Source organism: Sus scrofa, chromosome 10, assembly GCF_000003025.6.
Source record: "Sus scrofa isolate TJ Tabasco breed Duroc chromosome 10, Sscrofa11.1, whole genome shotgun sequence".
Lineage (NCBI taxonomy): Eukaryota > Metazoa > Chordata > Mammalia > Artiodactyla > Suidae > Sus > Sus scrofa.
In genome coordinates this window covers 19,803,741-19,825,573 of record NC_010452.4, presented here as the reverse complement: position 1 = coordinate 19,825,573, position 21,833 = coordinate 19,803,741, and the positions used below count along the sequence as shown (strand labels likewise).

The 21,833-nt window shown below is 50.0% G+C and overlaps 2 protein-coding genes across 3 annotated transcripts in view; one reads left to right on the top strand and one right to left on the bottom strand.

Moving 5' to 3' along the window:
• Nucleotides 1-1,642, top strand: part of TP53BP2 (tumor protein p53 binding protein 2) — a 65,952-nt gene extending 64,310 nt beyond the window's left edge. For both annotated transcript variants that reach the window (XM_013980098.2, XM_003130583.3), the window contains exon 18: nt 595-1,642. In XM_013980098.2, the coding sequence (XP_013835552.1) occupies nt 595-636 (42 nt within the window). In that variant the 3' untranslated portion in view covers nt 637-1,642. The remainder of the gene's footprint in view (nt 1-594) is intronic.
• CAPN2 (calpain 2) overlaps nt 5,333-21,833 on the bottom strand; it is a 61,418-nt gene continuing 44,917 nt past the window's right edge. Inside the window, 9 exon segments of the mRNA NM_001100188.1 lie at nt 5,333-6,283; nt 10,450-10,508; nt 10,756-10,872; nt 12,113-12,191; nt 13,281-13,349; nt 14,673-14,737; nt 16,912-16,969; nt 18,779-18,844; nt 20,321-20,357. Of these exon segments, the coding sequence (NP_001093658.1) occupies nt 6,260-6,283; nt 10,450-10,508; nt 10,756-10,872; nt 12,113-12,191; nt 13,281-13,349; nt 14,673-14,737; nt 16,912-16,969; nt 18,779-18,844; nt 20,321-20,357 (574 nt within the window). The 3' untranslated portion in view covers nt 5,333-6,259.

Genomic DNA, 21,833 nt, shown 5'->3' with positions numbered 1-21,833 from the left:
TTGTCTGGAGAGAGGACGAAGAGGAGGAGGGGTTTTGTTTAGTTTGCCAGTTGAATTACTAGCTTGACTTGCTCTCGGCTTCCAGAACGCTCTCCTTCCCAGCTCTTGTTTTGGAAAACACAAAACCACAAAATTCTCCAGCAAGAAAGGGCTGCTTATCCTTCCTCAAATCTGGAGACTTTGAGTCTGTGGCGTTTTGTGGTCCCGTGACACAATGTGACATCTGATGTGAATAAAGTTTTTTATTTAACCCCTGTCTTCTCCCTTGGAACAGACACTCCCAACGCTGCGGTTTACAGTCTTGCAAATCATCTTTAGTCCTTCGTAGTCCTTGTGAGACTTGACTTACAGGCCAGTAGCTTGTGCAGCTGGTCCCTGTTGAGGGACCCCTGGGATCTTTGACGGTTCTTGGCCCAAGAGTCCTGAACTGTGACTCTCTGGACAGCTTTGGGTGCCTCATGTGGCAGAGAGTCCTTTCTTCGGTTTAATTTCTTTCTGTGACATCAGCACCCACCCCCGCCCCCCATGTGTCTCGAAACTTTGTTCTACTCCCAGGACTTGCAGTATTAAATATTTTAAAATTTCTCTTTACAGCTATACCCACGAATTAAACCAAGGCAAAGGAGCTTGGCCTGAAACTCTGCAGAATTTTAGTTAATAAAGAATTCATCTCTTTTCCCACTAAGAAAAAAATAACATGATCGTTTGTGGCATAAATTTCACCGGACTGACTTTAGTGACAAAGTAACTTGAGAACGATGAAGAACGAACGGGCCCTGGAAGCAAAGGAAGGTTTGGAGAAGCCATTCAGCGGATCCCCTGAGCGGGCAGAGCGCTTCAGGAAGCTGCTCGCCAGCCGGGGACCCACGCTCTGAAAGATACAGTGACAGTCCTGTTCTCGGCAAGACGCAGGACCACTTATTGGGCTCCTGGGAGACCAGCTTCACGTCCTGCCTAAGGTGGCGTTTTTCTTGGAGTTCCTGTTGTGGCTCAGTGGTAACGAACCCGACTTGCACCCGTGAGGATTCAAGTTCAATCCGTGGCCTCGCTCAGTGGGTTAAGGATCTGGCATTGCCATGAGCTGTGGTGTAGGTCACAGATGCCGCTCAGATCTGACGTTGCTGTGGCTGTGGTGTAGGCCGGCAGCTGTAACTCCAATTCAGCCCCCAGCCTGGGAACCTCCATATGCTGTGGGTGTGGCCCTGAAAAGACCCAAAACAAAACAAAACGAGTGGCGTTTTTCATCAGGTGCCCCTGTGCCTGACCTCCCACCGGAAGGACCAGTGCCATCATGGTGCCATCTCCCGTGCCCCCCAGCACCAGCAGGCCCTCAGGGGACTCTCCTGGAGACTCGAAGGTGCCACACACTGTGTATCGTCCGTGAAGAACTGTTTGTTGGTTGTCAGTGAGCAATACTTTGTGATACGAGTTCTTATAGCTTCATATATTTGAAATGTTGAAACCACACTACACTACAGATCATTAGATTTAGAATCCTGTTTTTAGGCTGAAATTTGAATCTCTATTTATTGTCTTTTGTATCTCAGAAATTAGAGACTTGATACAGACTTACCTATGATATTTGTCAAAATCCTAGCTGACTTTAAAACAGTTATAATAAAATTCACCTTTTTGACTCGAAGCTTTTTACTGGCTTTAGTTTTTTATTTCATTAACTTTTTAGTTTAAGGTGCTTGAGTGGTTCCCTGGTGGCACTGTGGGTTAAGGATTTGGTGTTGACACTACTGTGGCACAGGTTCGATCCCTGGCGTAGGAACTTCCACATGCTGCAGGCATGGCCGAAAAATAATAATAATAAAGTTCCTGAGCCATTGCAATATAGTACTCTGCTGAAAAATAATAAGATTTCTTTACCAGCTGTGTGATTAAATATAAATACAAGAAGTATTTGCTCAGTTTTGCAATTTGCCAGTTTTATGGTGTCTTTGATATAGAATTAAAACTTTTGCATTTTTTTTATTTTTTAGCTTTTTTAGGGCTACACCTGTGGCATATGGAGGTTCCCAGACTAGGGGTCCAATCGGAGCTGTAGCTGCTGGTCTACACCACAGCCACAGCAACGTGAGATCTGAGCCGCATCTGCAACCTACACCACAGCTCACGGCAACGCCAGAGCCTCAACCCACTGAGCGAGGCCAGGGATCGAACCCGCATCCTCATGGATCCTAGTCGGATTTGTTTCTGCTGCACCACGATGGGAACTCCTGCTTGAAGAAAGATCTCGAAGATAGGGACCAGCTGATAGGCTGGCTGTGGTTTACAGCAGATTGCAGAGGGCTTAAAGTATTTCATTTTTAGAAGTTTTATTGAAGTGTAGTTGATTCACAATGTTGCAATCGTTTCTTTTCTTTTCTCTCTCTCTCTTTTGTTTTTTTTTTTTTTTTTTTTGGCTCCTTTCTTAGGGCCACAGGTGCAGCGTATGGAGGTTCCCAGGCTAGGGGTCCAATTGGAGCTACAGCTGCCAGCCTACACCACAACCACAGCCACACAGGATCCAAGCTGCCTCTGTGACCTACACCACAGCTCACAGCAATGCCAGATCCTTCACCCACTGAGCAAGGCCAGGGATCAAACCCACATCCTCATGGATCCACGTCGTGTTTGTTAGCAGCTGAGCCACGAAGGGAACTCTGTGATCATTTCTGCTTTGCAGAAAAGTGATTCAGTTTATAGAGATTCTTTTTCATCTTCTTGTCTATTATGGTTAATGATGGGCTATTGACTATGGTTCCCTGTGCTCTACGGTAAATCCTTGTGGTTTATCCATCCTGTATATACTCGTTTGCGTCTGCTAATCCCAAACTCCCAATCCATCTCTCCCCCACCCCTCTTGGCAACCTCAAGTCTGTTCTTGATGTTTGTGTGTCCTTTTCTGTTTCACAGATGTGTTTGTTAGTGGCATGTTTGAGATTCCACATGTCAGTGATATCAGATGGTGTTTGTCTTTCTCTGACTTCACTTAGTAGGATCATCTCTCGGTCCATCCATGTGGCTGAAAATTGGGGAGGGTTTTTGTCACAGAGGGGAGTAGTGAGGGTTTAGATAAGGGTGACTTCCCACGCTCAGAAGTTTTGGGGCATTTAACTTTATCATCTCTTTTTCCCCCTGTAAAATCTCTTCTCTTAAATCTTTTGTGAATTTGTGGCTTTAGAAAACGGAGTTCCCTTTGTGGCTCAGCAGTTAACGAACACAGCTAGGATCCGTGAGGACAGGGGTTCAATCCCTGGCCTGGCTCAGTGGGTTAAGGACCCAGCGTTGCTGTGAGTTGTGGTGTAGGTCGAAAATGCGGCTCAGATCCTACGTTGCTGTGGCTGTGGTGTAGGACGGCAGCTGTAACTCTGATTTGACCCCTAACCTGGGAACTTCATATGCTGTGGGTGTGGCTATAAAAACCCAATAAAATAAATTTTGTATAACATATACCATATATTTTTAAATCTTTCTGGAGTTCCTGTCGTGGCGCAGTGGTTAACGAATCCGACTAGGAACCATGAGGTTGCGGGTTCGGTCCCTGCCCTTGCTCAGTGGGTTAATGATCCGGCGTTGCCGTGAGCTGTGGTGTAGGTTGCAGACGCGGCTCGGATCCGGCGTTGCTGTGGCTCTGGCGTAGGCTGGTGGCTACAGCTCCGATTCGACCCCTAGCCTGGGAATCTCCATATGCCGCTGGAGCGGCCCAAGAAATAGCAACAACAACAACAAAAAAAAGACAAAAGATAAATCTTTCTTTCTTCCTTCCTTTTTTTAGGGGTGCTTCTGCAGCCTATGGAAGTTCCTCCCAGGCTAGGAATCCCAGAATCGGAGCTGCAGTCCCTGGCCGCCACCATAGCCACAGCAACGTGGGATCTGAGCCGTGTCTGTGACCTATGCCATAGCTCACAGGCAATGCCGGATCCTTAACCCACTGAGTGAGGCCAGGTATCGAGCCTGCATTTTCATGGATACTAGTTGGGTTTGTAACCTGCTGAGCACCAACGGGAACTCCCTAGCATTATTTCTTACCCTGTGACTGAACGTGAGCTTGCAAACGGCCCGCAGGTCAGAGCACCCATCCCGGGGAGGCGTGGTGCAGCCTCAGGGAGTGGGAGGGCCAGTCTTTCTCTTCCCAGGTCTCCCTCTCAGGGCTTTCAGCCACCTTAGTCCTAACCCAGCGCTGCCAGATGGAGAAGATCACCCACACTGGGCAGTGGGCACATTCCACGTCTGCCCCGTCCTCTGCGCCCCCAGACCTCCGCATGCAGGAAAACTTACACTCCTGTGAGTTGAATTTGGGAAATTCACCTCCCTCTCTTTTCAGGAAACAGTAGCTGTGCTTTGTTTATGTCTGTCAAGCCCTCTCCCATCTTTCATGGCTAAGATGCCTCAAGGACCCTTGGCTGTCTTCCTGGCTCCCTCCTGCTCCCTCCACCTAAGTGACAAGCAAGTGGCAGGCAAAGCATGGACATGAAGAGACCAAGAAGTAGCAACGTTGGAGCCGATTTTACGGTCAGTTATCAGGGCTTCAGAATTGGGTTTTTAAAATACCATATGATATCACTTGTATGTGGAATTTAAACTATGGCACAAATGAACCTGTCTATAGAACAGACAGACTCTCAGGCTTGGGGTTGCCAAGGGGGAGGGAAAGAGGGAAGAGGAGGGAGAAGGGTGGGTGGGGAGTTCGGGGTTGGTAGACGCAAAATATTCCATTAGAATGGATGAGCAATGAGGTCCTGCTGTGCAGCACTTGGAACTGTATCCAGTCACTTGTGATGGAACATGATGAGAAAAAGAATGGATATACTGGGTCACTTTACTGTACAGCAGAAATTGACAAAACATTGTAAATCAACTGTAGGGAGTTATCATTGTGGCTCAGCGGAAACGAATCTGACTGGTATCCATGAGGATGCAGGTTCAATCCCTGGCCCTGCTCAGTGGGTGAAGGATCTGGCGTTGCCCTGAGCTGTGGTGGAGGTGGCAGATGCGGCTGAGATCCCAAGTTGCCATGGCTGTGGTGTAGGCAGGCAGCTGTAGCTCTGATTTAGAGCTGTAGCTCTAGCCTGGGAACCTCCACATGCCACAGGTGTGGCCCTAAACAAAAAGATGATTAAAAAAAAAAAACAAAAACTAATGAAAAAATTTTAAAACGAAGAATTGGGTTTTAAAAGGTTTCCTGGTTCCAATTGAAATGTAGGTTGGCTGCCCTTTCCCCTCAGTCCGGGCTTTTCCACAGGGAGGTACACGCCTTCTAGAGCAGACTGAGCTGGGGTGGGTGCGCTCCCCGCGAGCCCCCCCCTCCCGCCCCCAGGAAGGACAGCACCCATGTGCGATTGCCTGGGCGACTCTTTATTGAACAGTACATGTGGAAGAAAATAAGGCAACAAGGCAGTATCTTTTTAATGTTGCTAGCATTTCCCCAAGGTGCAGCCAGGAAGGAGTCAAGCCCGCGTCCCTTCTGCAGGGTGCGGTGCTTCCGCAGGGCGTCCCCCCACCCCATCCACGCGCGATGCTTGATGCTTGCAGTGACATTCAGGAAGTTTGGAGGCAGCTGTGCTGTCTTCCATCGCAGTGGGCTTGCTGGGTCACGGCTTCAGCTGAGCGAGAGTGAATCCCTTCGGTCTTCATGACAATGTCTACGACTGGATATGCTCAAGGGCTTATGAACACGTCACTGTTCACCAAGCCGTTTTCTATAGTCTGTCTCTCATGTAACGCAAATGACAGAGCTGTGCTTCCTGCCTGGTGTCTTCCGATGCCTTTGCGATGCAAAATATTTTTCCATCTTACTCAAAGGAAATGGTCATCCCTGCACCGCTGTTGGGTGGGCGCCACAGCTGCATTTTTAAACGTGAAGTAGCTTTAAATATTGCCAGCAGGGACCCCGGATCCTTTGAGATCGACTGCATGTTACAGTAAGCTCGGCTGCTAAGTATCTCGCTGCCTTTCTTCCTGATGTGATATTGCGATGAACAGGAAAGTGTCTCAAAGTACAAAGTGTGTGCTATGTCCAGACCAAAGGTTTTCCCTAATTTGATTGAGGTTAACTAATCAACTCATTGCATTTAGTGTGATATGCAAATCTTTTACTTTGATATCTAGGAGGTCTGCGTTCTCACATAGACAGTATCATTTTCAGCGCTAATCGGTTTAAGTGAATGTTCCCATCATTTCATGATCCAGATAAAAAATTTCTCTGTGGAGGTTTAGTCCTTGGTGGGTTTTCTTTCATGAGACGTCTTCAGGCAGGTTAGTCATAACTTCAAAGTACCGAGAAACACAGCCACTGGGAGGGAGGAAAAGACAGGTCAATTCAGTGCCCCCCCTTTTTTTTTTGGTTTTTAGGGCTGCTTCCGCAGCATATGGAGGTTCCCAGGCTAGGGGTCTCATCGGAGCTGTAGCTGCCAGCCTACACCACAGCCACAGCAACGCAGGATCCAAGCCACATCTGCCACCTACACAGCGGCTCACAGCAACGTCAGATCCCCAACCCACTGAGCGAGGCCAGGGATCGAACCAGCAACCTCATGGTTCCTCATCAGATTCGTTTCCTCTGAGCCACAACAGGAACTCCCTTTTTAAAACTGAAAAGCTGTTTAAGCCCCTGTGGGTCATCGCCTTGACAGGTGTATCAGAAAAGCTGACCAAGGGTGAAGATATCAGTGTACTACTAACTCGCATTTTTTCGACCTGATTTGTGGAGTGTTGCTTTTCACAGGACAAGAAAAGCTGTTACTTGAATCAGGTGGTCATGAGTCATGTTACAGGGTTGATTGAAATACATGAAACATGCAGCAGACAACATGAATTAGCATTTCCTTATCTCTGCCTCAGAGGGTCACAGCAGGGCTTGGTTAGGGGTGCAGAGGCTCCTTGAACTCGGGTTTTCAACTTTGGGTCTTTTTTTTTTTTTTTTTTTTGGATGAGTCTGGCATGGGGAAGTCCCCAGACCAGGGATCAAACCCATGTCACAGCAGCGACCTGAGCCATGGCAGTGACAACACCAGGTCCTTAACCCACTGAGCCATCAGGGAACTCCCTCAGCCTTGGTTTATATAGAGGTAATCTGGGAACTTTAAGTCTGACTCTGACTGGATTGGTCTGGGATGGGCGTGGACATCAAGACTTTGCAAAGCTCCCCAGGTATGTGATCTGCAGTCCGGCTGAGAATCACTGCAGACTGAAAGGGAGATCTGGCTGTTGCAGCCTTAGCAAAACAAAAAACAAAAACAAAACAGAGCATGGGGAACTCCAGGAACCTGTGACAGGCGAGGCTCAGAAAACAGGGGCAGCCAGCGGATGAGATGTTTCTCAGAGGAAATGGGGAGGAGGTCTGCGTAGCTTGGCCAGACAGACCGATGGAAGCTGGGGAGGAATCAGACTGCAGGCCCAGGGGAGGATATTTCCTAGGCTACCAGAGTTTTAAGCAAGTTAGTGCTCTACGGAACCAGCGAACAGGTATCTGCAGTTGGCTAGCGTTGCTTTAAAATGCCTAAGACCAGCGGGAACCTACCTCAACATAATAAAGGCCATATATGACAAACCCACAGCAAACATCATTCTCAATGGTGAGAAGCTGAAAGAATTCCTGCAGAGATCAGGAACAAGACAAGGCTGTCCACTCTCACCACTACTCTTCAACATAGTTCTGGAAGTCCTAGCCACAGTAATCAGCCACCATACACAAAAATAAACTCCAGGAGTTCCCGTCGTGGCGCAGTGGTTAACGAATCCGACTAGGAACCATGAGGTTGCGGGTTCGGTCCCTGTCCTTGCTCAGTGGGTTAACGATCCGGCGTTGCCGTGAGCTGTGGTGTAGGTTGCAGACGTGGCTCGGATCCCGCGTTGCTGTGGCTTTGGTGTAGGCCGGTGGCTACAGCTCTGATTCAACCCCTAGCCTGGGAACCTCCATATGCCGCGGGAGCGGCCCAAGAAATAGCAACAACAACAACAAAAAGACAAAAGACAAAAAATAAAATAAAATAAAATAAACTCCAAATGGATTAAAGACCTAGATATAAGACCAAACACTATAAAACTCTTAGAGGAACACATAGGCCAAACACTCTCTGACATAAACAACAGCAACATCTTCTCAGATTCACCTCTTAGAGTACTGACAGTAAAAACAAAATAAACAAATGGGACCTAATCAAACTGAAAAGTTTCTGCACAGCAAAGGAAACCCTAAACAAAACAAAAAGACAACCCATAGAATCGGAGAAAGTCTTTGCAAGTGAATCAGCTGACAAGGGATTCATCTCCAGAATTTATAAACACTTTCTGCAGCTCCATACCAAAAAAACAAACAACCCCATCAAAAAATGGGCAGAAGATCTAAACAGACATTTCTCCAAAGAAGACATACAGATGGCCAAAAAACACATGAAAAGATTTCAACATCACTCATTAGAGAAATGCAAATCAAAACTACTCTGAGGTACCACCTTACACCAGCCAGAATGGCCATCTTCAAAACGTCTACAAACAATAAGTGCTGGAAAGGTTATGCAGAAAAAGGAGCCCTAGTACACTGTTGGTGGGATTGTACATAGGTGCAACCGCTGTGGAAAACAGTATGGAGAGTCCTCAGAAAACTCAAAATAGAACTACCATTTGACCCAGCAATCCCACTCCTGGGCATCTATCCAGAGAAAACCATGACTCGCAAAGACACATGTACTCTGATGTTCACTGCAGCACTCTTTGCAATAGCCAAGACATGGAAACAACCTAAATGTCCATCGACAGAGGAGTGCATCAAGAAGATGTGGTGCATATACACAGTGGAATATGACTCAGCCATTAAAAGGAATGAAATACCAGCATTTTTAGCAATATGGATGGACCTAGAAATTATCATGCTAAGTGAAGTCAGCCATACAATGAGACACCAACATCAAATGCTTTCACTGACATGTGGATCTGAAAAAAGGACAGACTGAACTTTGCAGAATGGATGCTGACTCACAGACATTGAAAAACGTATGGTCTCTGGAGGAGACAGTTTGGGGGGTGGGGGGATGTGCTTGGGTTGCGGGATGGAAATCCTGTGAAACTGGATTATGATAATCATTATACACTACAGATGTGATAAATTCATTTGAGTAATAAAAAATAGAAAAATAAAATAAATGAATTAAATGCCTAAGACCAAGAGTTCCCACTGTGGCTCAGCAGGTTACAAACCTGACTAGTACCCATGAAGATGCTGGTTCGATCCCCGGCCCTGCTCCGTGAGGGAGAGAGGGAGGGAGGAAGGGAGGAAGGAAGGAAGGAAGGAAGGAAGGAAGGAAGAAAAAGGGAATAAATAAAATGCTTAAGACCCGAGAGAAACAGCTATGCAGTTGCTGGCTTCCTCCAGAGTTCTCAGTTTAAGGAAAGGAGGTGTCAGTCCCCCTGCCTGTCCTTCTACGGCTCTGCCCCTCTCCCCCTGCCAGGGGACTTGCTCGTTCCTGGTCCTGGCCACCAGGCCCAGCCCTCTGCAGCCTGTGCTGCTCTAAGCTCAGTTGCCCGTGGACAGAGGAAATACAGGCTAGAGCCAGGGGAGGATGAAAGCACACCCTAGCTGGCTTCTTCCTCTGACACGAGGGGACGTTCTGTTGGATGACAAGGGAACATTTCAGGCTGTGCATCTGTGGAATGGTGCACCGACTGAATTTGGACCGATGATCATTTCAAGAGGTGGGCAGCGCTGGGGTGCCAGACACATGAGCACAGCCATTATACGGGGCAAGCTTATTCACTGATGTTATTTATTTATTTATTTATTTATTTATTTTCTCTTTTGTCTTTTTAGGGCCGTACCCCTGGCATATGGAGATTCCCAGGCTAGGGGTCCAATCAGAGCTGTAGCCGCCAGCCCACACCACAGCCACAGCCACGCTAGATCTGAGCCGCCTCTGTGACCTACACCACAGCTCATGGCGATGCCGGATCCTTAACCCACTGAGCAAGCCCAGGGATCAAACCTGCAACCTCATGTTTCCTAGTCAGATTCGTTTCCACTGAGCCATGACGGGAACTCCTTCACTAATGTTATTTTATTTCAAAGGCGGAAGAAGTAAAGAAAAGTAATTTGCTCAGAAAGTATAAGAAGATCGGTTCTAAGATTGACAGGTACTTCCCAAAACCCACTTGAATTTCATCCAAAGGTTTCTTTGCATAAGCGCCTTCTCGCATGTGTACTGACCAGCAGGTCATTTTTCTAAGAGGGATCCTGCAGCCACCCCTTCTTATTTTAAGCTTGTGTTCTTCTCAAGGCAAAGCTCACGGGAGGAGGGACCAGGTGTGTTTTCTTGGACTCGAGAATCAATAGATAATTGGGAACCTGCCAACAGCATGAGAGCCTGCCCCCCGCCCCAGACCAAAAGCCACAGGTCTCTGTCCCCTGAGGAACAGCCTTCTCCCGCTTGTCCCCTAGGAGTGGGGGCTGGGAAGCTGCAGACTTACAGAGATAAGGTCCAGCTCGATTGTTCCAGTATTCTCTGAATCCAGCTGCTTAAATATCCCTGTGGAGGAAGAGGGGGATGTCAGTGAGAGCTGAACAGAGATCCCATTATCCTCTTCCCCATCTGGCAGCCAGTTTCACTGAATGTCACCAGCTAATATTTCTTCCCTCCATCGCGGAGTAAAGAAGGATTTTCACTCTCAACTGGACAGACACATCTCTGGCTCCGGTGGTGTCACCGTGGGGAAAGGCAAGCTGCTTTACTCCCGAGACACCTGAAGCGGGTCTTTTCCCAAATGGGCACTTACTGAATAGTGTTTCTAGTCGAACCAAACACCGAACAAAATTGTCAAAATCGATGATGAGCTGGTCATCTGCAAACCGAGCGACGATGACTTGGTGGAGCTGACAGGGCAGCTTGAAACCTGCAGTTCAACAAACAAGCAAACCCATGGCCAAACGTTAGACTGCACCCCATCGGCTCATGGGCTAGGGAGCCGATGGGACAGCTTTTTTTTTTTTTTTTTCTTTTGTCTTTTTGCCTTTTCTAGGGCCACACCCTCGGCATGTGGAAGTTCCCAGGCTAGGGGTCTAATTGGAGCTGAAGTTGCCGGTCTATACCACAGCCACAACACCACCAGATCCAAGCCGCATGTGCGACCTACACCAGAGCCTTAACCCACGGAGTCCCTTTTATTGACATCACAGTCTGCTAGGGACTCAGCACAGGCTGGAGCTGGACATCCTGCTTTCCCTGCGCCCGAGACGAGGAGCCGGGGTGGGGGTGGGGTGGCAGGAACTGACATTGCCTGTGACCCGCCCGGTCAGAGGGAGACAATTCAAGAAGGCTTAGGGGACAGGGGTGTCCTCAAGGCCACTCCATTTTACCAATTAGTCTTGGCTGTTTTTTTATTTTTTATTTTTTATTGATTTACATTGTTCCTGCAATTTCTGCTATACAGCAAAGTGATCCAGTCGTACATATATGTACATTCTCTCTCTTTTGTTTTTTCATATTATTTCCCATCATGTTCTAACCCAAGAGACTGGACACAGTTCCCTGTGCTGTACAGTAGGACCCCATTGTTTATCCATTCCAAATGCAATAATTTGTATCTATGTTGCCTTTTTTTTTTTTTTTTGGCAGTATGTGGTAGTTCCTGGCTCAGGGACTGAACCCGAGCCACGGAAGCATCCTGAGCCACAGCAGTGACAACAGAGTTCCTAACTGCTAAGCCACTAGGGAACTCCATTAATTAGTCCTTTTTTTTTAGGGTGACACTCATAGCATATGGAGGTTCCCAGGCAAGGGGTCGAATCGGAGCTACAGCTGCTGGCCTACACCAGAGCCACAGCAACATGGGATCTAAGCCGCATCTGTGACCTACACCACAGCTCATGGTAACGCCAGATCCTTAACCCACTGAGGGAGGCCAGGGATTGAACCTGCGTCCTCATGGATGCGAGTCAGATTCGTTTCTGCTGAGCCATGATAGGAATTCCAAGGGAACTCCATTAATTAGTTTTTAAAAGGCGAATGAAGAGGATGTGTTTGAACCAGCACCTGCTTTATTTCATGGTTTACCAAATTTTGCATCGCAGAGAATAAGTTTTCACATATTCTATAGGTATTGAAAGAAAGGAAATACAATTAGGGAGTGTTACCTGCTTCCTCTAATGCTTTCCGCATCTCATAGGAGTTCATGGTGCCCGACCTGTCCACATCAATTTCCCGGTAAATTTTCTGGAATGTACAGCATAGTTAGAAAACCGTGACCCCAAAGGTGGTGAGCTCTGTGCCATGTACTAAGCGGAGCTGAAATCGTTCCAGCTCCATGCCTCTAGTTTGGCCTTGGAAGCATCACCATGTTTCTGCCCTAAATGGTCCTTTGCCTCTGCGAGCTGGTTTATAAACATGCCCATCAAACCACCTGGCCAACTACATGAGCCCCTGTTCTTGTCCTTTTTATCTTTTTGCTTGTTAGGGCCACACCCACGGCTTAAGGAAGTTCCCAGGCTAGGGGTCTAATCTGAGCTACAGCTCCCAGCCTCAGTCACAGCCACAGCAACACCAGATCTGAGCTGTGTCTATGACCTACACCACAGCTCACGACAACGCCGGATCCTTAGCCCACTGATTGAGTCCAGGGATCGAACACGGATATTAGTCGGGTTTGTTACCGCTGAGCCTCAACAGGAACCCCCCCGCCCCCACCATTCTTGTCTTCTGTCGTTTTTGTACTTAGCTGTCAAAAATCCAAACTACAAGGAGTGACAACAGCCTTTTCAGCAAACTCCATGTGGCTTTCAGATGACCCCATTACAGTCAACAAGGCAGGGAGCAGACAGCCTAACTTGCAAAATCTTTGCTTTTTCTCATTATTTATTTATTCATCTATTTTTGTCTTTTTAGGGCTGCACCTGTGGCATATGGAGGTTCCCAAGCTAAGGGTCCAATCGGAGCTATAGCCGCCTGCCTACACCACAGCCACAGCCATGTGGGATCCGAGCAGCATCTGCGACCTACACCACAGCTCATGGGAACACCAGATCCTTAACCCACTAAGTGAGGCCAGGGATCGAACCCACGTCCTCATGGATGCTAGTTGGGTTCGCTAACTGCTGAGCCACGACGGGAACTCCAGTCTTTGCTCTTTCTGTTCACATGTGCCCAGCCCTGTCTTGACTCATTCAGATTGGAGCTCCATCGTGGGTCCAGCCCCCTTCCCTTGAAAAGGTCCCTCCACCATTTATCCTGAAGAGTCGCTGCCTCTGAACCGGGTTCCGCACACAGACCCGCCACCCCTGCCATCCGGCCCTCCTGGGCTCTTACCTGGTATTTTTGAATCTTTGTCCAAAGGATGTAGAACTCCTTCAGACCCAGCTTGCCACTCCCGTCCGACTGCCTTCAGTTAAGGAAAGCTCCCGGGGGCTGGGTTCCTGTGGGCCGTGTCACCTGGCCTGTCCTCTTCACCTGGAGCTGGTGGCCACAGCTTATTCACCAGGGGCTCTTGCCGAAAGACCCTTTTCCCGCTCCTCACGCTGGCTGAGCCTCCATCTGAGGGCAGCGGGATGGGTGGATAGAGACCTGCTGCCCTCCCTGCCCCCGCTCTGCCCGCTGGTCTGGGGGTGCTGGGCTGAAGGCTCCAAGTCCTGCTGAAAATGAGCTGTCGGAGATCTGGAGGCTCCAGGTGGCTTCTAATGGCCAGGCCCTTGGCTCTTTGGGCAATATTTTTTTTTAGGGCCACATGCATGGCATATGGAAGTTCCCAGGCTAGGGGTCAAATCGGAGCTGCAGCTGCCAGCCTACACCACAGCCACAGCAGTGAAGGATCCGAGCCTGCGACCTATGCCACAGCTCGTGGCAATGCCAGATCCTCTACCCACTGAGCGAGAACAGGGATGGAACCTGCATCCTCAGAGATGCTATGTTTGGTTCTTAATCCACTGAACCACAACAGGACCTCCGAGTATTCTTATTTCCTTTTTTTTTTTTTTCGTATTTTGTATTTTTTGTCCTTATAGGGCCGCACCCGCAGCATATAGAGTTTCCCAGGCTAGGGGTTTAATCGGAGCTGTTGCTACAGGCTAGCGCCACAGCAATGCCAGATCCAAGCCGTGTCTGCAACCAACACCACAGCTCACGGCAACGCCAGATCCTTAACCCATGAGCAAGGCCAGGGATCAAACCTGCAACCTCATGGTTCCTAATCGAATTTGTTCCCACTGTGCCATGACGGGAATTCCCCATGAGTATTCTTATTTATAAGAGGCCTCTTATAGGGGGAACTACACAGCAGGTGCCAGGAGCCTGGGCACAGAGGGAGGAGGTTGCTCTTGGAGGGTGGGCCCCGGTCTTAGGAATCGGGAAGGAATGCCTAACCAGGGCAAACATTCCCATCAGAGTACCATGCTTTGGGAGTACTTCCCAGGAAACAAATTCAAGCCCCAGAGAGGGATGGTGGGCGGGCTGTGGGGATTCCCAGCAGGAGCCCTGGACCAGGCTGGCTCCCTGCGCTCAGCCTGGGGGTGGGGAGGTTGCAGCATCTCATGTTCCCTCATCTGAAGTGGCTCCACATTCCCTGGCCAGGGAGGCCAGCGCTGAAAGCTGACAGTGCTAACTTGAGCCAGCGGGGATGGCTGGCCGACCTGAAGCAGGAAAGGCATGTGTTTGAGTCTTCTTCAAACCCCTCCAGCCTGCTCTCCCCAACACGTTAAAGGATACATCCAGCATGTCAACCATGATCTTGCAGGTTTCGATGCTGAAGCCGTCTGACTTGATGTCTTGGCCTGGGAGACAAAATAAGGGTGATGGGTACATCGAGAGCAGCCCTGCCCAACACAACATTCCAGGATGATGGGATGTCCTGGGCCTGTGTCCTCGGAAATGGGAGCCGCTTAAATGATCTGAAAGAGCCACATGAGGCTGGTGGCCGCCAAACTGGGACAGTGCAGAGGATGCGTTACCTTTGCCTGTATAGTGGCCATTAGGTATGTATGTACTTATTTGTTTAAAGTTCCCGGGCCAGGGATCGAACCCGTACCACAGCTGCAACTGTAGCCGCAGCAGTAACAACACTGGATCCTTAACCCAACAAGCTGCCAGGGAACTCCGATGCATACTTTTCGTTTCTTTTTCTTTTTTTCCAATGCATACTTTTAAAATCAATAACTAGAAAATGATAAAAGATTGGAACTTTAAGCGATCACAGGAGGCAGAGTCACCTGTGACAAATGAGAGGCCCCATGTGTTCATTGCAGGCCAGGCCCTGTGAGAAGAAGAGGTTTACATAACTGTCCGTCTGCAGGCACTTAGGGCACCTCTGTGTCCCCAGCCAGGTAACAACCCTGGGGGCCAGAGGCTCTCCGGAGCCACCATGCTCTCCAGGGTGTGTCCTGCCTAGTGGGGAGTCAGCAGGTGATATGAGTCTGTTCTCAGAGCCTTCATGGGAGCCCATGCTTCTCGTCACATCCTTGTGAAAAGTTAAGACCTAACCTGTCTCAACACTGCCATTCTGGGCACTGACCCCCCTCTCATGAGTGGGGCCCTGGACAGAAGGCAGGCGTCACCAGGCATGGATGAGGGGGAGGGTACCAAGCTCTGAGGCTCGGGTGAGGCCACTGCAGCGCCTCCCACCAGGAGCAGCTGCACCCAATTGTGGCCTGTTCCCTCCCCCCCCCACCTCTGCACAGAAACAACAGAGCTCAGTGTTCTGGGCTCAAAGCGGCCCTGTGACCTCCTTGTGCCTGGCAGCCTCGAGGATAAACATCATCTCTTGTCACCCCCAGATCGGAGGAGGGAGGCGGGGGACTGGGCTGGCCCTGGGGAAGCCCTGGGCTGGCCTGGCCGTGCTGGCCCTTCGACCCCCTGGCTGGAGCTCTGTGAATCACAGAAGCTCAAATGCAGCGTTTGTTCAGAGCCCTCGGAACAGGAGCTGGACATCTGTGATTCCTGTAGGCCGCGATGCATTCGCATTCCCTGGAGTGGGAGACCCTACTGGCATGGACCCATCTTTGGCTCCAAGAGGAAGATCTACTTTTATCTCTTGGGCCAGAGGCTGTCACTGAAGCCCCTGGGACTCCTGGGGATGAGCCACAGACCGGCCGTTCAGACCTGACCACACATGTGCGCGTTTATCATCTGGGTTAGATCTCTCTGGTTTTTTTTTAGGACCACACCTGCAGCATATGGAAGTTCAGATCTGAGCCGTGTCTGCGACCTACACCACAGCTCACGGCAACAACGGATCCTTAACCCACTGAGCAAGGCCAGGGATTGAACCCAAAACCTCATGGTTCCTAGTCGGATTCGTTAACCACTGAGCCACGACGGGAACTCCAGGAGATGAGGCTTTTTAATGCCACCCCCTTCATTTGCGAGGATGATGGGCCACTTTCCATTCTGGCTTGGCAGTGAGATGCTGTCACTGTCGATGGTTCCCCTCTAAACACAGCCAGGGACTCAGGGGTGGGGTGTGCCTTCCGGCTCCCGTGATCTCGGCTGACCCATCTTTCTTACCAAGGAAACATCCTAACAGGCACCGTTTACGGAGCCCAGGCTTTGGGCCAGGCAATTGCTACATGTTATCTCACTTAAGACATTCAACCACTCTTAAGAGGAAGGTAAACAAACGGTAGGTAATAATAGGCTATTTTGCAGATAAGGAAACAAGCATCAGAGAGGTTATCTAACTTGGTTTAGATCAGAGCTCCTAAACAGTGGCAACCTGGATGTGACCTTTGACCTCCACACTCCAGAAACCGTTGTCCCTTTTTTTAAAAAAAATCACATCACATAGAACCTCCTCCATCCAGTTCTTTGGTGGCGATGGTACTGATGCAGGAGTGATGAAATAATGGTTCAGCCATACAGCCACCACGACGTGGGAGGGGATGCAGCCCGTGTCCCCTCAGGTCACGGGAGAAGGAGCAGGGTCAGGGCTTTGCAAGAAGGGGAGACTTACGCTTTGCTAGAACTCTTCTCAGGATCGTCTGCAACTCAAAGGCAGAAATCTCTGCATCCTGTGGACAAGCAAGCAGAGCTTAGTGGCTCCCTGCAGGGTGTCTGCCCCGGGCAAGCCCTGGTCCAGGTGGGGGTCTACGGATGTGCATTTCTAACAAGCCCCTCGACCAACCGACCCCACTTTGAGTAGTACTGCCACCAAGTTCTGGATGGTTTAAAAAAAATTTTTTTTTAATTATAGTTGATTTACAATGTTAAAGTATAGTTGATTTACAATGGATCGTGTTTTGTTTTTTTTTAATTTCTTTTTGCTTTTTAGGGCCACACCCTCGACATATGGAGGTTCCCAGGCTAGGGGTCGAATAGGAGCTACAGCTGCCGGCCTCCACCACAGCCACAGCATCGCCAGATTGGAGCTGCATCTTCGGCCTACACCACAGCTCACGGCAACACTGGATTCTTAACCCCCTGACCGAGGCCAGGATTGAACCCCTGTCCTCATGGATACTAGGCAGGTTTGTTACTGCTGAGCCACAACGGAAACTCCTAGATCATGTTTTAACCTACAGTGTGCTCCAGGCGGAGTTTAGTCATCATTTCTTTGCTTCAGAGACTGTAAAGAATAAATTCTCCACCGACCCCATCTGTGGTCTTTTGACTTAGTTCTCTACCCGTCCTCCCACCCAGTACGCCTTCCTCACCCTTTAAAACCCAGCTCCGGCTTCCAGTAAAGCTGGTTAGACACTGCTCCACGGGCTGGCCCAGCACCTTCTCAGCGGCCCGTCCTGCCAGGGCCCCTCAGAGGTGGTGCCGGGGCCTCTGGTCACTTCCACATATTGTGTAACCGAGGGACAGCCCTATTATTTACAATCAAGATTGACTGTAGTCCTTTGTGTCTTCTTGGAGTGTGTGTGTGTGTGTGAGACAGAGACAGAGAGAGAGGGAGACAGATTCAATCAATGGGGAAACCCATCCCTCTGACGCCCCCTGCCCTTAGAAGCTGGGAGGAGGAGGGGAGGGGAGGCAGGTTGAGGGGCTGGGGAGGGTCTCCAATGAGAGGCCCAGGTGGGCCCCCTGGTGGGCACTGGCCAGAGCTGGAGGCCTCCGCTGAACAGAGGAGAATGACTTTTGTGGGAGCTGTTAGAAGAAAGCCTGTAACTCTACAGCAGATGGAAGCCTCAACGGCTGAGGGATTTTGCTGAAGAACAGGGAAGTCTGTTTGCATCCTTGAGATGTAAAATCCTGCATCTCCCCAAATGTTTCTGTGGACATCAAGGGGAAGGGGCCGTGTTCCAGGTCTTAGTTGCAGTGGAACAGAGCAAAGCAAATAGCCACAGTCAGTGGTTGCAAATAATGACATTTAGAGTGGATAAGCAAGGGTCCTGCTGTACAGCACAGGGCACTAGACCCAGTCACTTGTGATGGAACAAGATGGAAGATAATAGGAGAAGAATGTGTGTGTGTGTGTGTGTGTGTGCGTGTGTGTGTGTGTGTCTGACTGGGTCACTTTGTTGTACAGCAGAAATTGACAGAATGCTATCAATCAACTATAATAAAAAAATTTTTTAAAAAAGGAAAAAAACAAACAAAACAAAACAGCCACACAGTGAGGCCCAGGGTCCCGTGGCAGGAGGAATACAGCCCAGAGCTGACCACAAAAGCAGAAACCCCTGGCCATAAGCAGAGGTCCTGGGGAGGCTGTGGGCGAAGGATCTGAGTGCACATCCCAGCGACCTTTGCAATTCCTTTTGGATTTGGTTCGGTTTGTTTCCTCTCCCTCGTTAAATAGAAGTCTCCTTGAGGACACGGTGGGTCTTTCCCTTGGCCTCACACAGGGCGCATAACCCAGAGAAGTGGCGACCACTTACCTCTCCTGCCAGCTGGGCAAACAGCCTCCTGAATCCGTCATCGATGTCGTCCTCGCTGGCATCATTCTGGAAGACAAGGCCCAGAAGTGAGACGCAGTGGATCCACAGGCACCTGCTCTCCTTGCTGGAGTGGCTTCCGTTCCCCTCACAGTTCTGTGTGTGTGTGTGAGAGCTCTCTCTCTCTGGCTTGAATTCTCAGGTTACCAGGACTGAGACAAAGGACAGCGTGAGGAATGAATAAAAGAATTTTTCAGGAGTTCCTGTCGTGGCGCAGTGGTTAATGAATCCGACTAGGAACCATGAGGTTGTGGGTTCGGTCCCTGCCCTCGCTCAGTGGGTTAATGATCCGGCGTTGCTGTGAGCTGTGGTGTAGGTTGCAGACACGGCTCGGATCCCAAGTTGCTGTGGCTCTGGTGTAGACCGGTGGCTACAGCTCTAATTGGACCCCTAGCCTGGGAACCTCCATATGCCGCGGGAGCGGCCCAAGAAATAGCAACAACAACAACAACAACAAAAGACAAAAGACAAAAAAAAATAAAAAAATAAAAAAAAAAAGAATTTTTCAGAGTTCCTGCCGTGGTGCAGTGGTTAACGAATACAACTAGGAACCATGAGGTTGCGGGTTTGATCCCTGGCCTTGCTCAGTGGGTTCAGGATCTGGCGTTGCAGTGAGCTGTGGTGTAGGTTGCAGACACAGCTCGGATCCTGTGTTGCTGTGGCTGTGGTGTGGGCTGGTGGCTACAGCTCTCATTTGACCCTTATCCTGGGAACCTCCATATGCCACAGGAAGTGGCCCTAGAAAAGGCAAAAGGACAAAAAAAAAAAAAAAAAAAAAAATTTCTTTCCAGCCAAAACACTTGAGACGGAATGCAAACTATGTGGGAAGAAGGTGCACCCTAATTGCTCACATAATTCTCCACCATTCCACCCAAGTGGCCTCTCGTGATCAAATGTAACAGGGACTCAGACGTGCAGGCTAGCTGGCGTGTTCTGGAAGGACTCTGACCATGGTGACAGAGCACAGCCACAAGGCCCTTGGGCATTGTTCAGCATCTCGCTGAGCACGCGTGAGGTTCAGCAGCTGAGGAGGAACCCTCTTGCTGGGACAGTGGGAAGGGCATTCCTTCCTGTTCGCGTGCTTCCCTTCCCTGACTTTGAACTTGCCATGGCTGGGCCTCGTCTGAAATTCCCGAGTTCAAGCCCTTCAGGAGGGACCACTGCGTCACACCTCTCGGAACTCAAGGACCGGGAGAAACCGCGTCATCCAGCGCGTTCGTTTTATCAGCGAGAAAACTGAGGTCATAAAAAGGGGAGACGAGACCTCACACGGATCAGGGCACCCCTCGTGCACATGGGCCACCTCCAAGGGACCGCCAGAGCCCCGCTGGAGGCACTCTCAGACCCTAGCCAGGACGGCACCCCTAGTTTCAAGCTGTGCTCATGAAGTCCTAGGGGCCTCCTAAGCCCTTCGAGTTGCTTCCTGCGCCTCGGGTCCTGGGGTGTTCAGGGCAGAGTCGGGGGACGTCAGGCAGTTCCAAGTACCTCTTCCAGGTCGGCCTCGATTTCATCGTCCACGACTCTGGAAAAGAAGGAGATGTGTTACTGGAAGGGCAGCGAGGAAGAAAGGGAGGAATCACTGCTAAAATGGACCTGTGGGATCTCCCTCGTGGTGCCGTGGGTTAAGGATCGGGCATTGTCCCTGCTGTGACTCTGGTCACAACTGTGGCTGGGGTTTGATCTCTGGCCTGGGAATTTTTTTTTTTTGGCCTTTTAGGGCTGCACCTGTGGCATATGGAGGTCCCCAGGCTAGGGGTCCAATCGGAGCTGCAGCTGCCGGCCGACACCACAGTCACGGCAACACTGGATCCTTAATCCACTGAGCAAGACCAGGGATCGAACCTGCGTCCTCATGGATACCAGTCAGGTTTGTTAACCACTGAGCCACGACAGGAACTCTTGGCCTGGGCATTTTTGTATGTCACGGGGTGTGGCCAAAAAAAAAAAAAAAAAAAAAAAGTAGCCACACCGTTAAACCTGGCACAGGGTGGACAGAGGGGGTTCCTCTGCATCCAAGTTTCTGTGATAACACATCCCCCAGAGCAGAAGTTAAGGCAGAAATGATTCAAAGAAGGGTCACAGTCAAAAGAACTTGGAGAGTCCCCGAACTGTGGTGCTCCAGAGGAGAGCCGGTCAGAGGTGGGAGAGCTGCAGCGACGTGGCAGTGATGCTACTGGTTCACAGAGGCTGGGTGCTCACCTTGCTAGCAGCCCGGTTTTCTCCAGGGAATTCTGCCTCTGCCCGCACTGCCCTGGAGCACAGCCATCCCTGCGCCCCCCTCCCACTGCCCTCTGCCCTCTCGAGGCAGCTGATAGAGCCTGTTGGCTGCACTCGCTGGGTCTATGGATCCAAGCACGTGGCACAGGGTCCGAGGTGGCACCGGGTCCAAGGGGAAACAGAAGCTGCCTCAGCCCCTGCTGCCCACACCCTGGCCTTCCAGCACATCCATGGTCCCTGCTCTACCCTGTCCCATTGCCCAGCCTCCCATCCGTTCTAGAGAGGTCCATGGCCTTCCAGTAAATCTCCTTCTGTGTAAGGTGCCTAAGGCTGATTATGCCTCATGCTGTTAAGTGCCCAGCTGTAGAGACATGGCTGAGGCAGCGCCCCAAGTGGCAGAAGCCACAGTGAATTGAGCTCATAATGATGTGGGGTGAGCCAAAAAGAGTCCCCAAACAGCTGGGATCCAGTGGGATCCAGTGAGGAAGGGGGTCAGCTGGAGACCTGGTAATGCGGAGAGACTCTGGAGACACCTGAGGGGCCACTGAGATGGTCGCTTACACCTGGGCTCCACCAGGCAGGCTGGGAAGCAAGGATTTGGCCAGCACTGTGCTAAACAGCAGGCCGGGGTCCATAGATGGTCTAACACGTGTCATTAAAATGAAAACAACTTGATCATTCAGAGGCACGACTGTGAAATTAGACTCTGCGATTTGTTCTACAACCACTCCCCCTGCTTTTTTTTGTTTTGTTTTTTGGGGGGCCGCACCTGTGACACATG